Consider the following 19037-nt stretch of genomic DNA (forward strand, 5'->3'; position numbering starts at 1 on the left):
ACCTTTTCTAAAAATGAAGAAACTGGACCTGTGAGGACTATGACTTACTTACTGAAGATCACATAATGAGTTGGTGGCAGTGTTTCTCTTCTTTCGGGGACATGCATAACATTGTGGGATTATAGTATCCTGAAACTATTCAAGTTCTGATTATTTATCTGTGACTGCTCTGGCCAAAATTGTAAATGGGTAGGTGAGTAACAAGAATAATGAATTCAAGGGAGTTGTTTTTAGAAACATTTGTCTATGTGCCTCATTCTGGATTTACTTTCACTGTTCTAAGAAATTAATTACCCTTTGCACTACTCTTTGCTAATCAACTACTTCATATTATGCCTGTGAACAGCAAACAATAGAAGTTTTGTCTCCCTCAGAAAATGAACATGTCTGTAAACAGAAACTTTTGATGCTTTAACTCAGGAAAATAAGTCATACTAGGTGGGAGGGAGGTCAGTAGGGAAAGTATTTTTAGGCAAGGGAATGGCTTTACTATCCCTCAAATCATAACATCTTGACAGTTTCCTATCCTGATTCTGTGTACAACCAGTCTATTTTCTTCCCTGACAGAAGCTCTTGGCTCCAGTCATGCAAATCTGCTTAAAATGATATACACCACTTGCTCATTTCTCTTTTGCTTCTGTAAAACCTCAGTCTGGATATCCCTTCTCCACATTCATGATTAAACTATTCCTTCTCTCCCTTAGGTGTGGTTTAAAACTCCCCTTCTGCTGAATGTCAGTAAGCCAAATATATGTATTAGAAGCCCGAGTGTCAAGCCTGAATGAATGAATGCAATTTTCCAAGATCTAAACTAGGAATAAATGGGGCCCTGGTTTACACTATCAGCGGTTGCATTTAAGGTCCTAGACTGTTGGGATTTTGTACAAGGGAACAAATGGCATTGTTGCTGTAAGAGTTAGCAAATTTACCAGCATGGAATTGTGGAAAGTGCACCAGAATTAACGTCAGGTGGAGTTCAATTGAAATCCTCATCCTACTCATTAACTCTATGACTTTGGTCCAAGTATTGAATATTTCTGAGCTTCATTTTCCTAATCTGTTAAGTAAACTGTATAAAGTGTGAATCTTCATTCCTTCAACAAATTATTTGTAGAGGGCCTACTAAGTGCAGTGTATAGTCACCTTATCAGGCAGTCCACCATGCAGTAGAGAATGTAGAATGAGGATATATATTATATATATATATACACACACACACACACACACACACACACACACACACACACGACATTGAAAATCTAAGAGAGCATTTCTGCTCTAAAAGGAAACTTGAGAAGATTTGACCTGCAACATTTAAACTGAACTTTGAGGAATGAAAAGGGAATTTAAGGCATAGGAACTGCATAAGTAAATGCACAGGGACGTTAAAATATATCTTTCCTGAGGCATAGTTATTCAGCCTCAGTTACATTAACTTGCACAAATGCGTTAAAACACCAGTGTTGGCTGCTTCTCAGACTGTTAATCTATGTGATTTATACCTACAAGACCTTCATTCAGGTAGACAAACAATAGGGAAATGGCCAGATTAATGCAAATTGCTATGAATTTTTGTATTTAATCATCTCAAGCAGATCCTTCTGGCTCGAGTCCTATATTCAAACTCTGGTACTTATGGAAATTAAAAAAAAACTGAGGTATTTTTGTTTTCTATATTATATGATGTGCCAAGAGCTATCAAAAGTCACGTTTTCTAGCACAGTGCTGAAAGGGAGAATAAGGTCTATAATCAGAACTGCAATTCTTTTTGGAAATAAAAACTAATGCTGAAGAACTAAAACTAAAAAATACACATTTGAAATCAATGTGAAATAAAACAAAAGTTTTAATTTAAAATAGTTATTTTCTTTTAGTAGTTAGACCAGGTTAATCATCAATAAATCCTTTTAGGGGATAATTAAAATTTCCTCCTGTAGAAAATTCTCTGTGGCTTTAGACTCACTCATTTGTAACCCTGTGAGTCTAAAATAGGTGATTAGAAGGGGCAAGTCCAAACTGCATCTTCTACATCCCTTTTTTGACCATTTATGACAAGTAGAGCTATTGGGTCTATCATGGGGTAAGCAGAGGAAACAGACCTAGGAGGACAGGGGTAGGTGGTATTGGGTCTCACTGTGTAGCAGAAACTCCTGGAAGTGTTTTGCAAGGAGAAATTTTCACAAAGCCGTGGTTGTACTAATTCACTTAATCATTATAAAAACTTTATGAAGTAAATACTCTTGTTAACTTCATTGCATAAATGAAAAAGCAGAGTCGCTGGGAGTCCTAGAAATTAAACCCAGGCAGTTCTGGAGCAGTGTTCTATTCTCCCTCTCCTCCTAGTCTTAATTTTCTGAATTTTTCAGACTTCAAATCTTCTGCTTTATGTTCTGAATGACTCTTTCAAAAATTTCTAAGTCAGTTGTTGTACTAGATCTCTTCTAAGCAAATCAGATTTAATATATCATGTGTGTTACTAATCTTTTATCAGAGTAGATTAATGTTTCTGTTGGTTTTTTTTTGGCCTAATATAAAAAAAATAGTTTCTATATTTGGATTATTCTAAATTCTAACATTGGAGCAGACAGTTTGCTATTTATGGAGGCAATGTCCTCTTTAGAGTGAGATTTATTTATTTATTTATTTTAAAGATTTTATTTATTTATTCATGAGAATACACGGAGGTGGGGAGAGAAAGAGAGAGAGAGAGAGAGGCAGAGACATAGGCAGAGGGAGAAGCAGGCTCCCCGCAAAGGAGCCTGATATTGGGCTTGATCCCAGGATCAAGCATCTCCAGGATCAGGCCCTGAGCTGAAGGCGGCGCTAAACCACTGAGCCACCTGGGCTGCCCTAGAGTGAGATTTATTTTATTTTTTAATTTTTTTAATAATAAATTTATTTTTTCTTGGTGTTCAATTTGCCAACATACAGAATAACACCCAGTGCTCATCCCGTCAAGTGCCCCCCTCAGTGCCCGTCACCCATTCACCCCCACCCCCCGCCCTCCTCCCCTTCCACCACCCCTAGTTCATTTCCCAGAGTTAGGAGTCTTTATGTTCTGTCTCCCTTTCTGATATTTCCTACCCATTTCTTCTCCCTTCCCTTATATTCCCTTTCACTATTATTTATATTCCCCAAATGAATGAAACATATAATGTTTGTCCTTCTCCGATTGACTTATTTCACTCAGCATTAATACCCTCCAGTTCCATCCACGTTGAAGCAAATGGTGGGTATTTGTCATTTCTAATGGCTGAGTAATATTCCATTGTATACATAAACCACATCTTCTTTATTCATTCATCTTTCGATGGACAACGAGGCTCCTTCCACAGTTTGCCTATTGTGGACATTGCTGCTAGAAACATCGGGGTGCAGGTGTCTCAGCGTTTCATTGCATCTGTATCTTTGGGGTAAATCCCCAACAGTGCAATTGCTGGGTCGTAGGGCAGATCTATTTTTAACTCTTTGAGGAACCTCCACACAGTTTTCCAGAGTGGCTGCACCAGTTCACATTCCCACCAACAGTGTAAGAGGGTTCCCTTTTCTCCGCATCCTCTCCAACATTTGTGGTTTCCTGCCTTGTTAATTTTCCCCATTCTCACTGGTGTGAGGTGGTATCTCATTGTGGTTTTGATTTGTATTTCCCTGATGACAAGTGATGCAGAGCATTTTCTCGTGTGCATGTTGGCCATGTCTATGTCTTCCTCTGTGAGATTTCTCTTCATGTCTTTTGCCCATTTCATGATTGGATTGTTTGTTTCTTTGGTGTTGAGTTTAAGAAGTTCTTTATAGATCTTGGAAACTAGCCCTTTATCTGATATGTCATTTGCAAATATCTTCTCCCATTCTGTAGGTTGTCTTGTAGTTTTGTTGACTGTATCCTTTGCTGTGCAAAAGCTTCTTATCTTGATGAAGTCCCAATAGTTCATTTTTGCTTTTGTTTCTTTTGCCTTCGTGGATATATCTTGCAAGAAGTTACTGTGGCCGAGTTCAAAAAGGGTGTTGCCTGTGTTCTCCTCTAGGATTTTGATGGACTCTTGTCTCACATTTAGATCTTTCATCCATTTTGAGTTTATCTTTGTGTATGGTTCAAGAGAGTGGTCTAGTTTCATTCTTCTGCATGTGGATGTCCAATACCCAGCACCACTTATTGAAGAGACTGTCTTTCTTCCAGTGGATAGTCTTTCCTCCTTTATCGAATATTGACCATAAAATTCAGGGTCCACTTCTGGGTTCTCTATTCTGTTCCATTGAGCTATGTGTCTGTTTTTGTGCCAGTACCACACTGTCTTGAGGACCACAGCTTTGTAGTACAACCTGAAATCTGGCATTGTGATGCCTCTAGCTATGGTTTTCTTTTTTAAAATTCCCCTGGCTATTTGGGGTCTTTTCTGATTCCACACAAATCTTAAAATAATTTGTTCTAACTCTCTGAAGAAAGTCCATGGTATTTTGATAGGGATTGCATTAAACGTGTAAATTGCCCTGGGTAACATTGACATTTTCACAATATTAATTCTGCCAATCCATGAGCATGGAATATTTTTCCATCTCTTTGTGTCTTCCTCAATTTCTTTCAGAAGTGTTCTATAGTTTTTAGGGTATAGATCCTTTAGCTCTTTGGTTAGGTTTATTCCTAGGTATCTTATGCTTTTGGGTGCAATTGTAAATGGGATTGACTCCTTAATTTCTCTTTCTTCAGTCTCATTGTTAGTGTATAGAAATGCCACTGACTTCTGGGCATTGATTTTGTATCCTGCCACACTGCCAAATTGCTGTATGAGTTCTAGTAATCTTGGGGTGGAGGCTTTTGGGTTTTCTATGTAGAGTATCATGTCATCGGCGAAGAGGGCTGTTTCAACACTTGTAAAATAATCAATGTGATTCATCATATCAGCAAGAGAAAAACCAAGAACCATATGATCCTCTCATTAGATGCAGAGAAAGCATTTGACAGAATACAGCATCCATTCCTGATCAAAACTCTTCAGAGCGTAGGGATAGAGGGAACATTCCTCAACATCTTAAAAGCCATCTAGGAAAAGCCCACAGCAAATATCATTCTCAATGGGGAAGCACTGGGAGCCTTTCCCCTAAGATCTGGAACAAGACAGGGATGTCCATTCTCACCACTGCTATTCAACATACTACTGGAAGTCCTAGCCTCAGCAATCAGACAACAAAAAGACATTAAAGGCATTCAAATTGGCATAGAGTGAGATTTAAAGTTGAAATTTGTCACCTGGTCAAGTTTTCCTTCAGCAGATTTGAAGGATGGTATTTTTAGGGGAGAAGAGAAAAAGATTTGGAAACTTCACGAGTGCCTCCTTTCAGTGTGCTCACCTCTCCTCAATCCTGAAGACCAAGTGCCATTTTGTTCTTCTCCATGTGGGACAGAAATCTCATGAAATATATGGGTTCAAGCTTGCACAGTCTCATTGCAAATATCTCCTAGACAGACCTTTTTACAGTAAGGTTTTCTGCATATGTTGATTAAAAGTGTCTTGTTTTTATTTTCTTTCATTATTATTTTATCCTCTCAACCACACTCCATGAATGATTTCTTTTCTCATTTATAAACTTCAAATACCAAATTTTAAACGTTTATTGTATCAAGAACACAGTGACAATTTTTCTTTTTTTCTTTCTGTTTTCTTTCTTTCCTTTTTTTGCCTTTCTCTCTGACATCAATCCTATTACCTTTGTGTCAAATACTAAACTCTCAAATTACCTTGGAAATCCATATTTTAACAATCTTCCATTTGTCTACTCTCTGCCTGATTCTGAGGTTTTATTAACATGAGGCAACCTTGTAGAGCTATTGGAGTCCTCTATCAGAGGTAGGGAATTCTTGAAGCCTTGGCCACCATCCTACATTTGCCTCTCAAATAACCATGACCAATTGTTTGCCTCTTGAAGAGTTTTATTTAGCCCATTACCTCCCTAAATAGTCACAATTACCATTTCCTGGGTTTTTTGATCTGATAAGATTAGGTAGGCCTTTATTTTTCCCCAATGCATTTTTATCTCTATTTGTAAATTTATGTAACTCCCAGAAATATTCCATCCATGTCTTAGTTGCCTTTTTTTTTTTATTGAGCAAATTGGATTCAACTCTGAAATATGTAGAGCAGGAAGCTTTGTGGTTAGTTGATAACTAAATCAGTTTTGCATATGGATTTGATGTTCTCCAGAGCACATCTCCTACTTATCGCCCCCACCCCCTTCTGCTTACCTCTGCAACTATGCAAGACAAGCTACTTGCTACCATGTTCCTGGGATGTCAGACTCTTACTATTCCCCCTTTTCAGCTTCTCTAATATACTTCTGAAGTCCAAGTAGTATAAAACATAATTTTAGACTCACTCTGATAACAGTACTCTCTACATAGGCACTGCACATAAAAGCAGATGTGTTTTCAAAGGCTTTGCAAATTAAGTTGGTGACTAAATTATTTAGTAATAAAACATTGCACTTAGGATTTGTTACTTTCATTTCCAAGGGGATGGATAAAAATAATAGGGATTTTTCACTAGTATATTTCAGTGGCAAACCATTTTAGAACCAAACATAGTATATGTCATTTTTTATATGACACATTATATCACTTAATTTCTACATTGTTGGTATTAGAGAAGCACTGATTTTCCATATTCTAGATGAGGAAATAGATGGTCAGCAAAGTGAAGAAGTTTGCCTAGCAAATTCATGTTTATAGGACTCTAAGTCATCTTTTCTTTATTATATCACCTTGATAATCTGTAATCTGACTTTGATGTAGATTAAGACCATCACATGTAATAGAGGAACATTTATTTCAGGATTATGTTAATGTTCTAAGTATGATAGCTCTTAAAAGCTGGGTATCACAGAGTGACCAGGACTTAGGAAAAGTGTTGAGAAGGTTAGAAATATGTCTAGTGCCTCTGATTTTTAACCTTAGTTTTCTAAAATTTCTGAGAATGGTTCTTATTTATGAGTTTCCTGAGGAGGTGGGGTATTATCCTTTTCTTGGTTTTTTCAACTACTTCAGTGGAACTTCCCTAATATCCAGTATGACTGGAGATTTGGGTTCTATTTTTGTTATACAAAAGCTGATTGGGAAATGGAAGTTTATAGCATCTTGAAAATTTCATCAGTGAAATAATAATGCTCCTGATACTGTGATTTTTAAAAGCATATGATGTGTCTAATATATCAGATGCTATCATGTGAAGGCTAAATAAGGATGAACACACTAGACAGGTTCCCTGCCCTCATGGATCTACCAGTCACACCGGGGTACCATAGACAATTGAACTAACATTGTCTATCAGGCACTGTGATAGATTAGTACAGAGCATATGGCACTTAACCAGTCTGGAGGCATCCATAGATGTTGAAATCTGAAAGACTTGCAGGCAAAAATTTATCCAAAAAAAAAAAAATGTGAGGGGAGTGGAGGTGTTTGGTCTAGGGATGATGTAGAATATTCTGTTAGTACATTTTCTATCTAAGGAGTCCATCATTCATTCACCACTGCCCCACTCTGTTGTCCTGTGAAGCAGTTCAGAATCATCTCAGAAATTTTGAGGTACTGTTGCCATCATTCTCAGAAATTTTAGAAAACTAAGGTTAAAAATCAGAGGCACTAGACATTTTTCAAACCTTCTCAACACTTTTCCTCACCTCCTCAAATCCATCAAGATATTCCCTAGCTTCTAGCTGGAGGGTCCACTCTCTTTAATAGCATCAGTGGGCTTTTTGCAGGGAACAAAAGCCATAGATGCTGAAGGGGGGCAAAGAGGTATCATTTGTCCCAGCTATTCCTTTAGTAATCATAACTGCCCCCTGACCCACTATTACTTATTCTATAGGTTGGTGACTCAGTGACAGTGCCTAAAATTTCATTAGGAGGCCTTCTGATGATCTTGTTTCTGCTTTCATCTTTAACATGCTAGATATTTTGAGGTACTGTTGCCATCATTTTGTTTCCAATGATATTTTAAAATTCAGTTGTATTTTTTGAGGGGCAAAGGGGACAGTGAAGTTGTCAACCATTTTGAACAGCAAACCTCCAAATTTTAAATATCACTGCAATAGAGATGGTTTCTGAGAATGCCTCAAATTTTTATATGGACTAGGCACCAAAGTACATTTTTAAAAATAATAAAGCCTATATGTTTTGTTGTTTTTTTTAGCCTATATGTTTTGTAAGCTTATATTAATATCTATGCTTTTTTTATTCAACTTAAATTCATAAGAATTGTTATCTTCCCCACCAAATCCATTTTGAGGCATCTTACAACACAAAGTAACCCATGTTAATAGTTTCAAAACTCAGTTCTCATTATCTTTTCTCATTATATCATTTTCTTGGCTTATAGTTAAATGAGTAATTTTGAAATTATTGCATTTTAAATAGCTAGATGAAAATTATTCTGAAATTACCAAACTAGAATTACAAAGTTATTTTGTTTTTAGGAACACATTGAGGAACTCACTGAATTTAAAAATGGAATGGAGCACAATTATGTTCATGTAACCAAATTATTTGGAAAGCACAATTACTGCAGGAAGTTGAAATAATTTGGAGCAAATAATTTTGTATGTATTCAAAGTTGTTTTTATATATTGGTATACAAGGTGTCAAACTTGTTTTTGAAAGAGGGATATTGGCTGACATGAATAAAACTTCTGATTTTGCTTATGCAGACATGTCCTTTAAAAGTATAAATTTTTAAAACTCTTCCTCCAAATTTTAAGACTGATCAAGGAAAATGTGTCTTCTAAGTCTTTTGCATATTCCTGTGGTTCTAGAAGCCTGATTATATCTTTTCTAGAACATATGCATTCTATATAGAACAAGCATAATTTATCCTAACTGGCATTTAACCATTCAAATAGCAGCAATTTAATTGAAGTTTTCATATATCCAAAAATCTGGGCAATATAAACATTAAAAACAGTTTAAGCCTTGATGTTGACTCCCAGAATCTACCTGATGACACAAATCTAACTCAAATAATAATATACGAAACAATTGCTAAATTTTGAGATTTGTAAGTGAGGAAATTATTCAAAACAGAAAAATTATCAGGGCTTAATTTATAGATGCATACAAGAAGAAAAAATAATTGACCATGAAGAGTATGCACTTAAATCACTGAGATGAAAATTGACTTTCCAACAATATAAAAGAGATTAGAATACTAGTTTTTCTGACCTGGCATGAGAAAATGGTAATATCATTACTTTTCTGGGCTCAGATTTTCTCATTTGCAGAGTAAGAGTGGTAGTCGATAATCACTAAAATCTCTATTAGCTAGAAAAAGTTCAAGTGTGTGGAACAGTATACACAACTGGGAGAGGAGACAACTAATATGATCAAGCCATTGGAGGAAGTGACCCCATTACAGCAGAGAGTGCATATTCAGGATTAATTGGAGATAAAGGTGGATATGCAGCATGATATTAGATTACATAAGGTCTTAAAATAAGGCAGATGAGTATAGATTTGATGTGAAAGCAAATGGGTAACCATTGGACCTTTGGAGGCAGATGAGCTACATAATGAATTTGTAGTGCTTAAAGAAGATTAGTTGGACAGGGAAATAAATGAATGATGGATTGATTGGAAAAGAGAGCCTGGGGTTACAGAAGCAACACAGGAGGCTGTAACTAAACTAGAAATTAGGTAGAGCTAGCACTTGACAAGTGCCAGGATTCCTGCAATCTCTGCCTGGTTGTTGAAGGAAAATCAGAACTGGACAATTAAAGTTGTTAAAAAAAAAAACAAACAGTAGGTTGTAGTCAGGAATATGGCAAAAGGGGAAAAGGACCTCAGTACAACATCAGGCTTAATTCTGAATACAGTGTGGACAAGTGGAAATTTATAGCTAAGGAACAGAGATTCTGTGGATAGGAAATTGCTAAGAAGAAACCTTAAGGGATGGGGGGATTACTGGATAAATGGGCAAAGCAGGAGTCTCACTGAAGGCAGGCCAGAGTAATCGGACATCACTTGGAGGTTGGTAGAGGTTGAGGACCCTAATTAGATATTGAGGATAATGGGGAATTCTAGCTAAATCAACTAAGCAGGATTCTTGCTAAGATTTGACAGTATATACACAGAAAAGCTTGAAAGTTGAGACTTAGTTGATAGGTTTAGGGGAGCTTAGGGAGAATTTGATCAAAGAAATAAACTTTGTCAGTGTAATTCTGATATTAAGGAGGATGAATACATCTTCTCTGAGCATCTTTTCCCCTTTCAATCCCACTTTCTCAATAAACTCTAAATTTTGGGGGTTATCTAGAGGCAAATTATTGTATTATAAAACAAGATTTGCTTTTTACTTTGGAAGGAAACAGTATCTTTTTTGCCTTTTAGCTATAGAAATATGAATTTGTGTGATAAGCTTTTTAGAGCACGTGACCTATATATGACCTATTTTTTCTTAGATACTATATATTTCAAGTACATATACCATTTTTTCCTTAGAGTATTATCATATCACATGCCCTAAGTCAATTAGATAATGCAATTTTCCATGTGGGTTTTCCTAGTCACTGTATTTTTGGGAGGATCATCATTTCAGTGTCACATTGAGAAGGACTAAAATGCAGTGGACAAAATCCTTTCATGACACAGTTAGGCAACCTTCTTCTAAAATGCATTTCTGTATATCAGCAGGAAAGCAGCTCCCAGTGTGCATGACCTCCAACATCAACAGGAAACCAGCTGTGATGACGTATATCTTTTAGTGGATTTGTACCACCAGAGGCAGTTGTGAAACTAAGTTTTTAAGGAAATACAAATCAGATGGGGATAGGCAAATAGACTTCTATGGGAAAGAAATTTGATGCATCCAAAGACAAGAAGATTCATCCTCAGAATAAGATGGATGATTGCAAGTAAAGAATGAAATAAGGAACATTCAATTACTTTTTAATTGATGCAGAATTCAATGGAAAATTCATTTACATAAAAGTTAAACTAGGGGATCCCTGGGTGACTCAGAGGTTTAGCACCTGCCTTCGACTGAGGGCATGATCCTGGAGTCCCGGGATCGAGTCCCACGTCAGGCTTCCTGTGTAGAGCCTGCTTCTCCCTCTGCCTGTGTCTCTGCCTCTCTCTCTGTCTCTCTCTCTCATGAATAAATAAATATCATCTTTAAAAAAAAAAGTTAAACTAGACCTGGCCTTAGATGTATAGGGTTGAGTAAGTAAATGTCTTATCCATTTGGTTTAGATATTTGATTCCTTTTCCTTTTGTCTTCATCCTATAGCCTCTTCTTAAATATTCATCATCCAGGGAATAGTAACATTTGCTTAAAAACATTTAGCTTAAAGTAAGTAATTAACCAAATGATAATATAATTATCTATTGGACTCTGATCCAGGCATGGTCCCTTAGTGCTGAAAATACAAATGCTGCTTTATACCCAAATCCTCTGGTCAGCCCAGAAGACATGTCCTCTGATTGTGGCTTTCCATCCTCTCTCATTCAGTTATTATTTCCTGTAAACCAGATTTTCAGTTACTCATAGACAGTTCCTACCAGGTGTTTAGGAGTCAACTCTGACTAGACAAGTGCAAATCTGTGTGAGACAAAATGGGCCTTAAGTTACTGACTTTCTTAATCCAATTCTTTCTGTTACTACTTCTGCAGTTTCCCAGGCTCCAGAGTGACAAAACCGGTGCTATATTTAATTTCATTCTTGTCTCTGGAGAGGAAATGTGGTATGATATGTCTCTGATTTCCTAACTGACAGATCTAGGACTTTGGCCATATTATTTAGTATTTCTATAGTTTGCTCTTTTTGTTTTTCTATCTAATGTGGGAGCTAGTCAGGGCATGTGTAAAAGACCAATGTATTACCTGGTATTACTATTATTTTTAAAAAGATTTTATTTAATTTATTCATGAGAGAGAGAGAGAGAGAGAGAGAGAGTCAGGCACAGACACAGGCAGAGGGAGAAGCAGGCTCCATGCAGAGAGCCTGACACGGGACTCGATTCGGGTCCCCAGGATCAGGCCCTAGGCTGAAGGTGGCGCTAAACCACTGAGCCACCCGGGCTGCCCAATTACCTAGTATTCTTGATAGAACCATCAATAGCATGTTTTCATTTCTTCTCTCTCATGCCCAAACTGATGGGCATCAAGTCTTTCCTTTTTATTCCTTGAAATGTAAGAAATATTTCTCTTCTATTTCCCTGTTTCGTGACCTCTCATTCAAGTATTTTCCCCTTGTACTTTCCCCTGTGGAAATTCACTTCAGGATTTTTGAGAAAAAACCTTCAATTTTTTCCCTTGCCTTTAACTTCTCTCCATCATGCCTATTGCTGGATCAATCCTACTGAAATAGGGCTGCAGGTTACTTTACTCCTATAAAGAATCCCAAAACTCTCTTGAGTTCTTGGTTTCCTATCACATCAAATCTGAAACATGATTGTCAGGGCTTTCCAGAATGACTTCACTCAGTAAAAGGAACATGCCACCTCTTTACCTATGCCATATTCCTGTCTTTTTCAGTAATAACATTTCCCATATGAAGTATCTATTCTAGTCCCCTACCACACACATATCCTTCATTTTCTTCCCAATATCACACTTCTTCCCACCCTGTACATCTATTATTATCCAGTCTTGTGTCCCTTACTGGGGTCAGGAAGCTTCAGAGCAGAACTGACATTGTCCCTTTCACTGAGAGACCTCCCCAGGGACCGCCATCTTTTTGAAGTTCTTCTCACATACACTTTGGTGATTCTACCATGATCCTTGGTGTTTGGTGCTCTTTGGTGATCCTACCATGTCAGTAGGGCTGGCTTCATGGGTCAGGATTTGCAATCACCCAGGAATATGCTTGTATCAGGGCTCCATGCTGAGAAGGGTCGTATAAGTGGTTTCGTGTTTTGCTGTCACTATCTTGAAATGCTTAATTTTTAAACAAGGGTTCCCACATTTTCATTTTGCATGGGGCCCCATGAATTATGTAACCTGTAGCGCAATATCAGCACTTATTTTGAGTTGCATTGAGGCAGGAGCCTTACATGTAGGAGTAATCTTCATTATAGCCAGATTGTGGGCACTATGAATCTGCCAGTGTTCAATGCCATATCTGGGCATTAAATCTAGGGCCTTCCTAGTTTTTTGAGCATTAAAAATCAAAATATTTTAACTATCATCCACAATCTTAACATGTTGTATTTTCTACAAAACAGCTTTTCTGTTACCCTAGTTGAGTGTTGCTGCAGTATCATTGAGTAAATCTACAAAATACTTGGTGACATTTAAGTTGCAAAATCACAGACACTTAGCCTTAGAAAACCTGCTACTGCGGATCCTGTTTACATCGAGGGTATTGTTCCCTATTTGAAACCTTATAAGAGAAATTGTATTCAGCTCTGAGTGCTCAGGGAGAGACTCATGTCACTTGACACATTAGAATGTTGCTGTTATTGACCACAAGAGTGATGGAATTGATCATGTTTCCAGTGTAGCTTTGGTTGTCTACAAGTTGAGTCAAATGTTCAGATCAAACCACTTTATCTTGGTTTTGATGTTCTAATTTCTGTTTGTTCTTTTCCATATTTACTCATATTTTTGTTTCATTATACATATTAAGCCATCTCAAATCTGACATGTCTGTCACACATAAGCGAGCGCTTAATATTTGAGGAATGAGTTTAGGTAGTATTCCATGGTTTAATGCATTCCTGAAAACCCATGAGTGTCAAATATTGAAAGACAATGACAGAGAAATGTATAATGCACATGGTTATGTTCTCTGAAAACTACAAATAGTATAAACTCATTAATTATATTTGGCCTTTTAGATACCATCTTTGACCATTTGTTAGCAGCATTTATAAAGGCTCTTTGTTCATTTTCATTTTAATTGAACATCCTCAACTACTATAAGGCATCCATTTGAGACTGAAGAACCACCCTATTGTTGATTTCAATCTTGATACTTTGTATCAATTACAGAAAATTTATGATACCTACACTTTCATCACTTTTATAATGTTTTAATTTTTTTCCTTTTTAAAAAACATGCAAACAAAAGCAACAAGAACCATTTTGCTCCTCTGACAGCCTTCAAAAACTGAATTGTGAACTGATATGCAGGTGTAAGTGCCATGCTGATGCTGAATTTGGCTCATGAAAGGTTATTTAAGGGTAACAATACATAATCTTTGGAAGTAGGATTGCATGAAAGTTGAGGAGCCCTTTGCAGTTGACAAGTTTAAGAAAAAATAACACATCTTATTTCTTCCACCAAGTGTTCTTTGCCCTCCTGCAAACTGCTCTTGCATTTCTCTAAATCCTTGGTTCAGGTAGTATTTCCTTGCTCTTCATATCTTTTCTCCTGGCCTATTTAAGTTTGCCCAATTGGGACAAGGCCAGACTTTTTTGTTAACTTATATATCTGACCACTTGGCATTGTGTCAACTGCATGAATGACTTATTTTTTCATTTACTTTTGGTGTACTAGGAACATAAGTTTGGTATGGAGATGTGGCTATCATGAATATGGTAACCAGTAGAGACAATGGTATATCTGTGTGTGTTGTGCTAGAAAGCATTTGAGAGTTGGCCTGACCATAGTGCTAGTGCATTTTGTAAATAGCATGACATCTATACATCGAGTAGCACTGGTTGAATGCAATGGGCAGCTGGTCCAGTCCCTACATTTCTGATAGCCTGCTTAAAATACTCTGATAGTCAAGAAACTGAGATTAATCAAAATACTTTGTGTTCAGAATTAAGAGTATTCTCACCGTGGGATGCTTTAGTGGCTCAGCAGTTGAGCATCTGCCTTCAGCTCAGGGGATGATCCCAGGTCTGGGGACTGACTCCCACATCGAGCTCCCTGCAAGAAGCCTGCTTCTCCCTATGCCAATGTCTCTGTCTCTCTCTGTGTGTCTCTCATGAATAAACTTCTTAAAATATCTTTTAAAATAGAGTATTCTCACCCTATTTTAATACAAGAAAATCTATCAAAGGGAACTGATAAAGCCACAGCACTGTACCCAAAATAGCTTGGAAAATATTAGAGAAAGAGTGCCTGGATGGCTCAGTCAGTTAAGTGTCTAACTCTTAATTTTGGCTCAGGTCATGATCTTAGCTGAGGTTGTGAGATCGAGCCCCACATCAGGCTCTGTGCTGGGTGTGGAGCCTCCTTAGAGTTCTCTCTCCCTCTCCCTCAGCCCCTGGCCCCTCCCTCCCTCCCTCTTTAAAAAAAAGAGAAAAGAAATATTAAAAAATGGTTATGCTTGTATCATTTTGCACAGTAGATCTCTTTCATAGATATTTTACTACTTATGGATAGCAAATGGAACCTAGTCATGTTCCTGAATAATTAACCAACAAGTTTCATTTATAGCAAGAAGCAAATGAAGAAGATATTAACATTCAGGATACACCGAACATAAAGCACAGAGATCTTTAATTCATGGGTGTAGAGAGATGGAAGCAACATGTTGAAGATAGCATTTTTCTTATAAAATGATTTCAGTATCATATATTATTAAGTTGATAATAGCTGCAGAGATTCTGCTCAACTTCTTTGCCACACCAGCCTCTGGTGCATCTTTAAGAAAAACATATATATGCTATGAAAAGAGTTAGTATAGATAAGGTCAGCTAAGAGGAAGTATCCTCCCCTTTCATTGGGATAGCTTAATTATATCTGTTTTATTGGTAGAAAGATTCTCCTATTTGGAGGAAAAAAACACAACCAAACCTTAATTTTATGATTAAGCAATATTTGAGAAATACTTCTATATTTATACTTTTGCACAGTTAGATATTCACTCATTCATTCATCCAATATTGTTTTCTGTGAATTTTACTTTCCTGTACTTTGCCCGGCTTCCTAATAGGTGTTAGACTTCTTCAAATTTATTAGTATTTTCCCTATGATGTAGTTATTGTTAATTTTTTCAAATGTATTTTTTTCTTATGTCTCACATAGAAAGAACTTTCTCAGAAATTTTTTAAATCCCCAAATCAAAGAATAAAAAACATTTCATTTTTAAAAATAAAACCATGTCCAGAGAGAATTTGTCATTGGATAAGAAACATAGGAGATGTTCAGTATGACTCCTATAAATACAGACAAAAGAAACAAGATTCTATTTTTTACTCAAAAACTTATAAAAGGTAGAAAAATTTGATAAGTGGCATAGGTGAGAATGAGAAGAAACAGGTACTTTTATACAACGTTGGAAAGAGTGTTGGTATGGTATCTTTGGTGAGATTGGCACTATTTCTCAAAAGTAAAAATGTGTGTTCTCTCTCATGTAGCAATACTACTTCTCAGATATACATCTGTGCAATGCAGTTCCATAAGAATCTATATTGCAGCATAGTCGACTAGAGAAATAAAAGGAAGACCTTTAAATATCCATTGGCAACTAGTTACATAAATTATGCTACATACTTTAAAGGAATTGTACATTCATGGCAAATAATACTTGTGTTTATGTGAAATGATCTTCCAGGTATATTAAGGATATTAAATCTTAGGGTTAAAAGTTAAAACTGTATATATTATGTGCCCATTTGAGTCTAAAAAGTGTGTAAAGGTGGAATATTGCTTGTATGCCCATAGACTATTTCTGTAAGGGTAAAGAAATTATTAACTGTCATGCATTTGGAAAAGAAAATTGGGGTTGGAGATAAGGAAATTAAATTTTATATACTTCTGTACCTTTTGGATATTTTGTGATGTGTATATTATTTTTCAATATACAATAGACAAATAATTTTGATGCTTAAGACAGTAATTGGCAAATACGTAGAACTGTAAATCGTAAATTTTCTCCAGTTTAGTTTGCACTTTTATGGTTTTGATCATATACACGGATGTCATCCATTTATGTTTTCTGAGTATCACATATTTTTCTGCAATTATTCTACCATTTCTATTTGAAAAACATAATTACATGTCAGAGAAAACTCATTTATCGATTTTAGTCCATACTGCTCTAGTTAGTCCACATCGGGATTCTTACTGAAGCAAATGGTTTTCAGAATTAGAGAATGCCAGACATGGGAGGGATGTCAGAAATTTTATCAGCCAACTTTGTCTTAGAGATGAAGAAACTGAGGCCCTGTAGGATTTCTTTCTCCCCTGTTAGTACATGACACTCACATGATGAAATGTGGGACTGAGGTAAACTTTAGTACTAAGTAAACTGATTTAGTGTGAATGAGATAAGATAAATTATTCAAACCAACTTGATATTAGCTGACTGTTAACCCTTGGAAAAGACTTTCTTTCTTTTTTTTTTTTCCTTTCTGCATTCATGTTCAAATCCATAAAGCTTTAAAATGATTGGTTAAACCTAGTATACTGTTTACATCCATTCCACTTTAACTGAAGATGTGTTGAAAGATTTGCCAACTAATTCATCCTCTCTCCACTTGTAAGCACCTCAGTTTTGCAAAATTTCTGGATCTATGCAAATGCTCCTACCTCTCAAAAATGAAGCCATGTTAAATTAACATTTGTTTCAACAATTACTCTGAGGAAGGCATTTTAGTAATTCTTATAAATAGCTTGGGGGGGTGAAGAATTCACACCTCCTCAAATTTTCAAATACAGCTCAAACTCATGCGAATCTTTCTTTCTTCAATGACTTTATTTCCAATTCACAATGTGTTCTTGTGTTCTTTTGTTTAACATGGCTTGTTCCACAGATAGTCTTAAGTTTTATATTTCCCATTGCTTGTATCTAACTAGCCCTTGTGATTTTAACAATAGATTCAGCAGAGTAGCAGTGAATGAAAACAGCTATTTCAGACTAAAAGAAATATTTTGGCTTGAATCTCAGACCAAATCCTAAATTCTGAGTTGCCAGGAAATTGTAGTTCAGGTGGGCTGCAATGTGAAAACTGATACAGCATTATCTCCCAGGTTGGGACATAGGTATACTTGGAAGGTGATCCTGTCCTCTACAGAGAGAGAAAAGGATATAAGAGTGAACACAAGGTGGAAAGTGCCCCATGACTTAACTAACCATCAAGTGCCCTCTGTTTACACTCCTTAGGGAGACAAATCTAAGAAAACCCAAGCACATAACTGGGTCTGGGATTATCTATATTTATAACTTCCTCGGTTCACAGGGATAATCAAGGTTAAACTTGTGTTTCTTTTCATCTTTTTGAGGAGAAAATTAGTTCCTCTAGGTTTTAAAGTAAACAAATTTAGATTCTCTTTCTTAAAACTAGACCATTAAGTAGAAAAGGATATATCTAATCCCTAAGAGTTCATTAGTTAACCTACTATTTAACACATCTCTCCCAAGATCTCTTGAATCAAATTTTCTATGATTAAAGATCAACACTCAGCACACTTTAAAGCATTCAGATTTCATAATTGTACATTTAGACCTCATACTTTTCTACATCCAAAACCCAGAAATAAACTTCTACAAAATTTCCACCCAACTACTTCGTCTCATAATTTATCTACTTTTTACCTTTTATTTTATTGATGGGTTGGCTTCATTGTTTTAAATTACATAACAGTTTTGCTCTTTTCCGGCAGGCAGAGTTCACAGCCATGCGGGAGCAGTACATGCGAGGTGGGGAGGGATTCATCATCTGCTACTCTGTCACTGACCGCCAATCATTCCAGGAAGCTGCCAAGTTTAAAGAGCTCATTTTTCAAGTCCGCCACACCTACGAAATTCCCCTGGTGCTGGTGGGTAACAAAATCGACCTAGAACAATTCCGCCAGGTGAGTGCCAAATTTTTGTTTGTTCCTAACTCCAAGGGTATATAGTACTTGGTAAAGTATGACTGCTTACCAAGGTTCATACTGAGAATTATGAGAAATAAATGATGCTGTGATTTTTCTAAGAAATCTTCGAAATCCTGTGGTAGGTTGCGACAAAATATCTCATCCCACATGCTACTTTACAGCATCCTCACCACTTCAACCAGAGGCATAATCTGTTTCTCCCATCTCCTTGGATCTGGGCTGGCTTTGCCATTTGTTTTGGGTAGTAGACTTTAGTAGAGGTGATGCTATACACTT

The 19037-nt window shown here is 36.6% G+C and overlaps 1 protein-coding gene across 1 annotated transcript in view; it reads left to right on the plus strand.

Moving 5' to 3' along the window:
* The window catches only part of RIT2 (Ras like without CAAX 2), a 390267-nt gene that overhangs the window by 176951 nt on the left and 194279 nt on the right, over positions 1–19037 (plus strand). The window contains exon 4 of the mRNA XM_055324206.1: positions 18546–18737. Coding sequence (XP_055180181.1) covers positions 18546–18737 — 192 coding nt within the window. The remainder of the gene's footprint in view (positions 1–18545; positions 18738–19037) is intronic.

This window comes from Nyctereutes procyonoides, unplaced genomic scaffold (genome assembly GCF_905146905.1).
Source record: "Nyctereutes procyonoides isolate TBG_1078 unplaced genomic scaffold, NYPRO_anot_genome, whole genome shotgun sequence".
Taxonomy (NCBI): domain Eukaryota; kingdom Metazoa; phylum Chordata; class Mammalia; order Carnivora; family Canidae; genus Nyctereutes; species Nyctereutes procyonoides.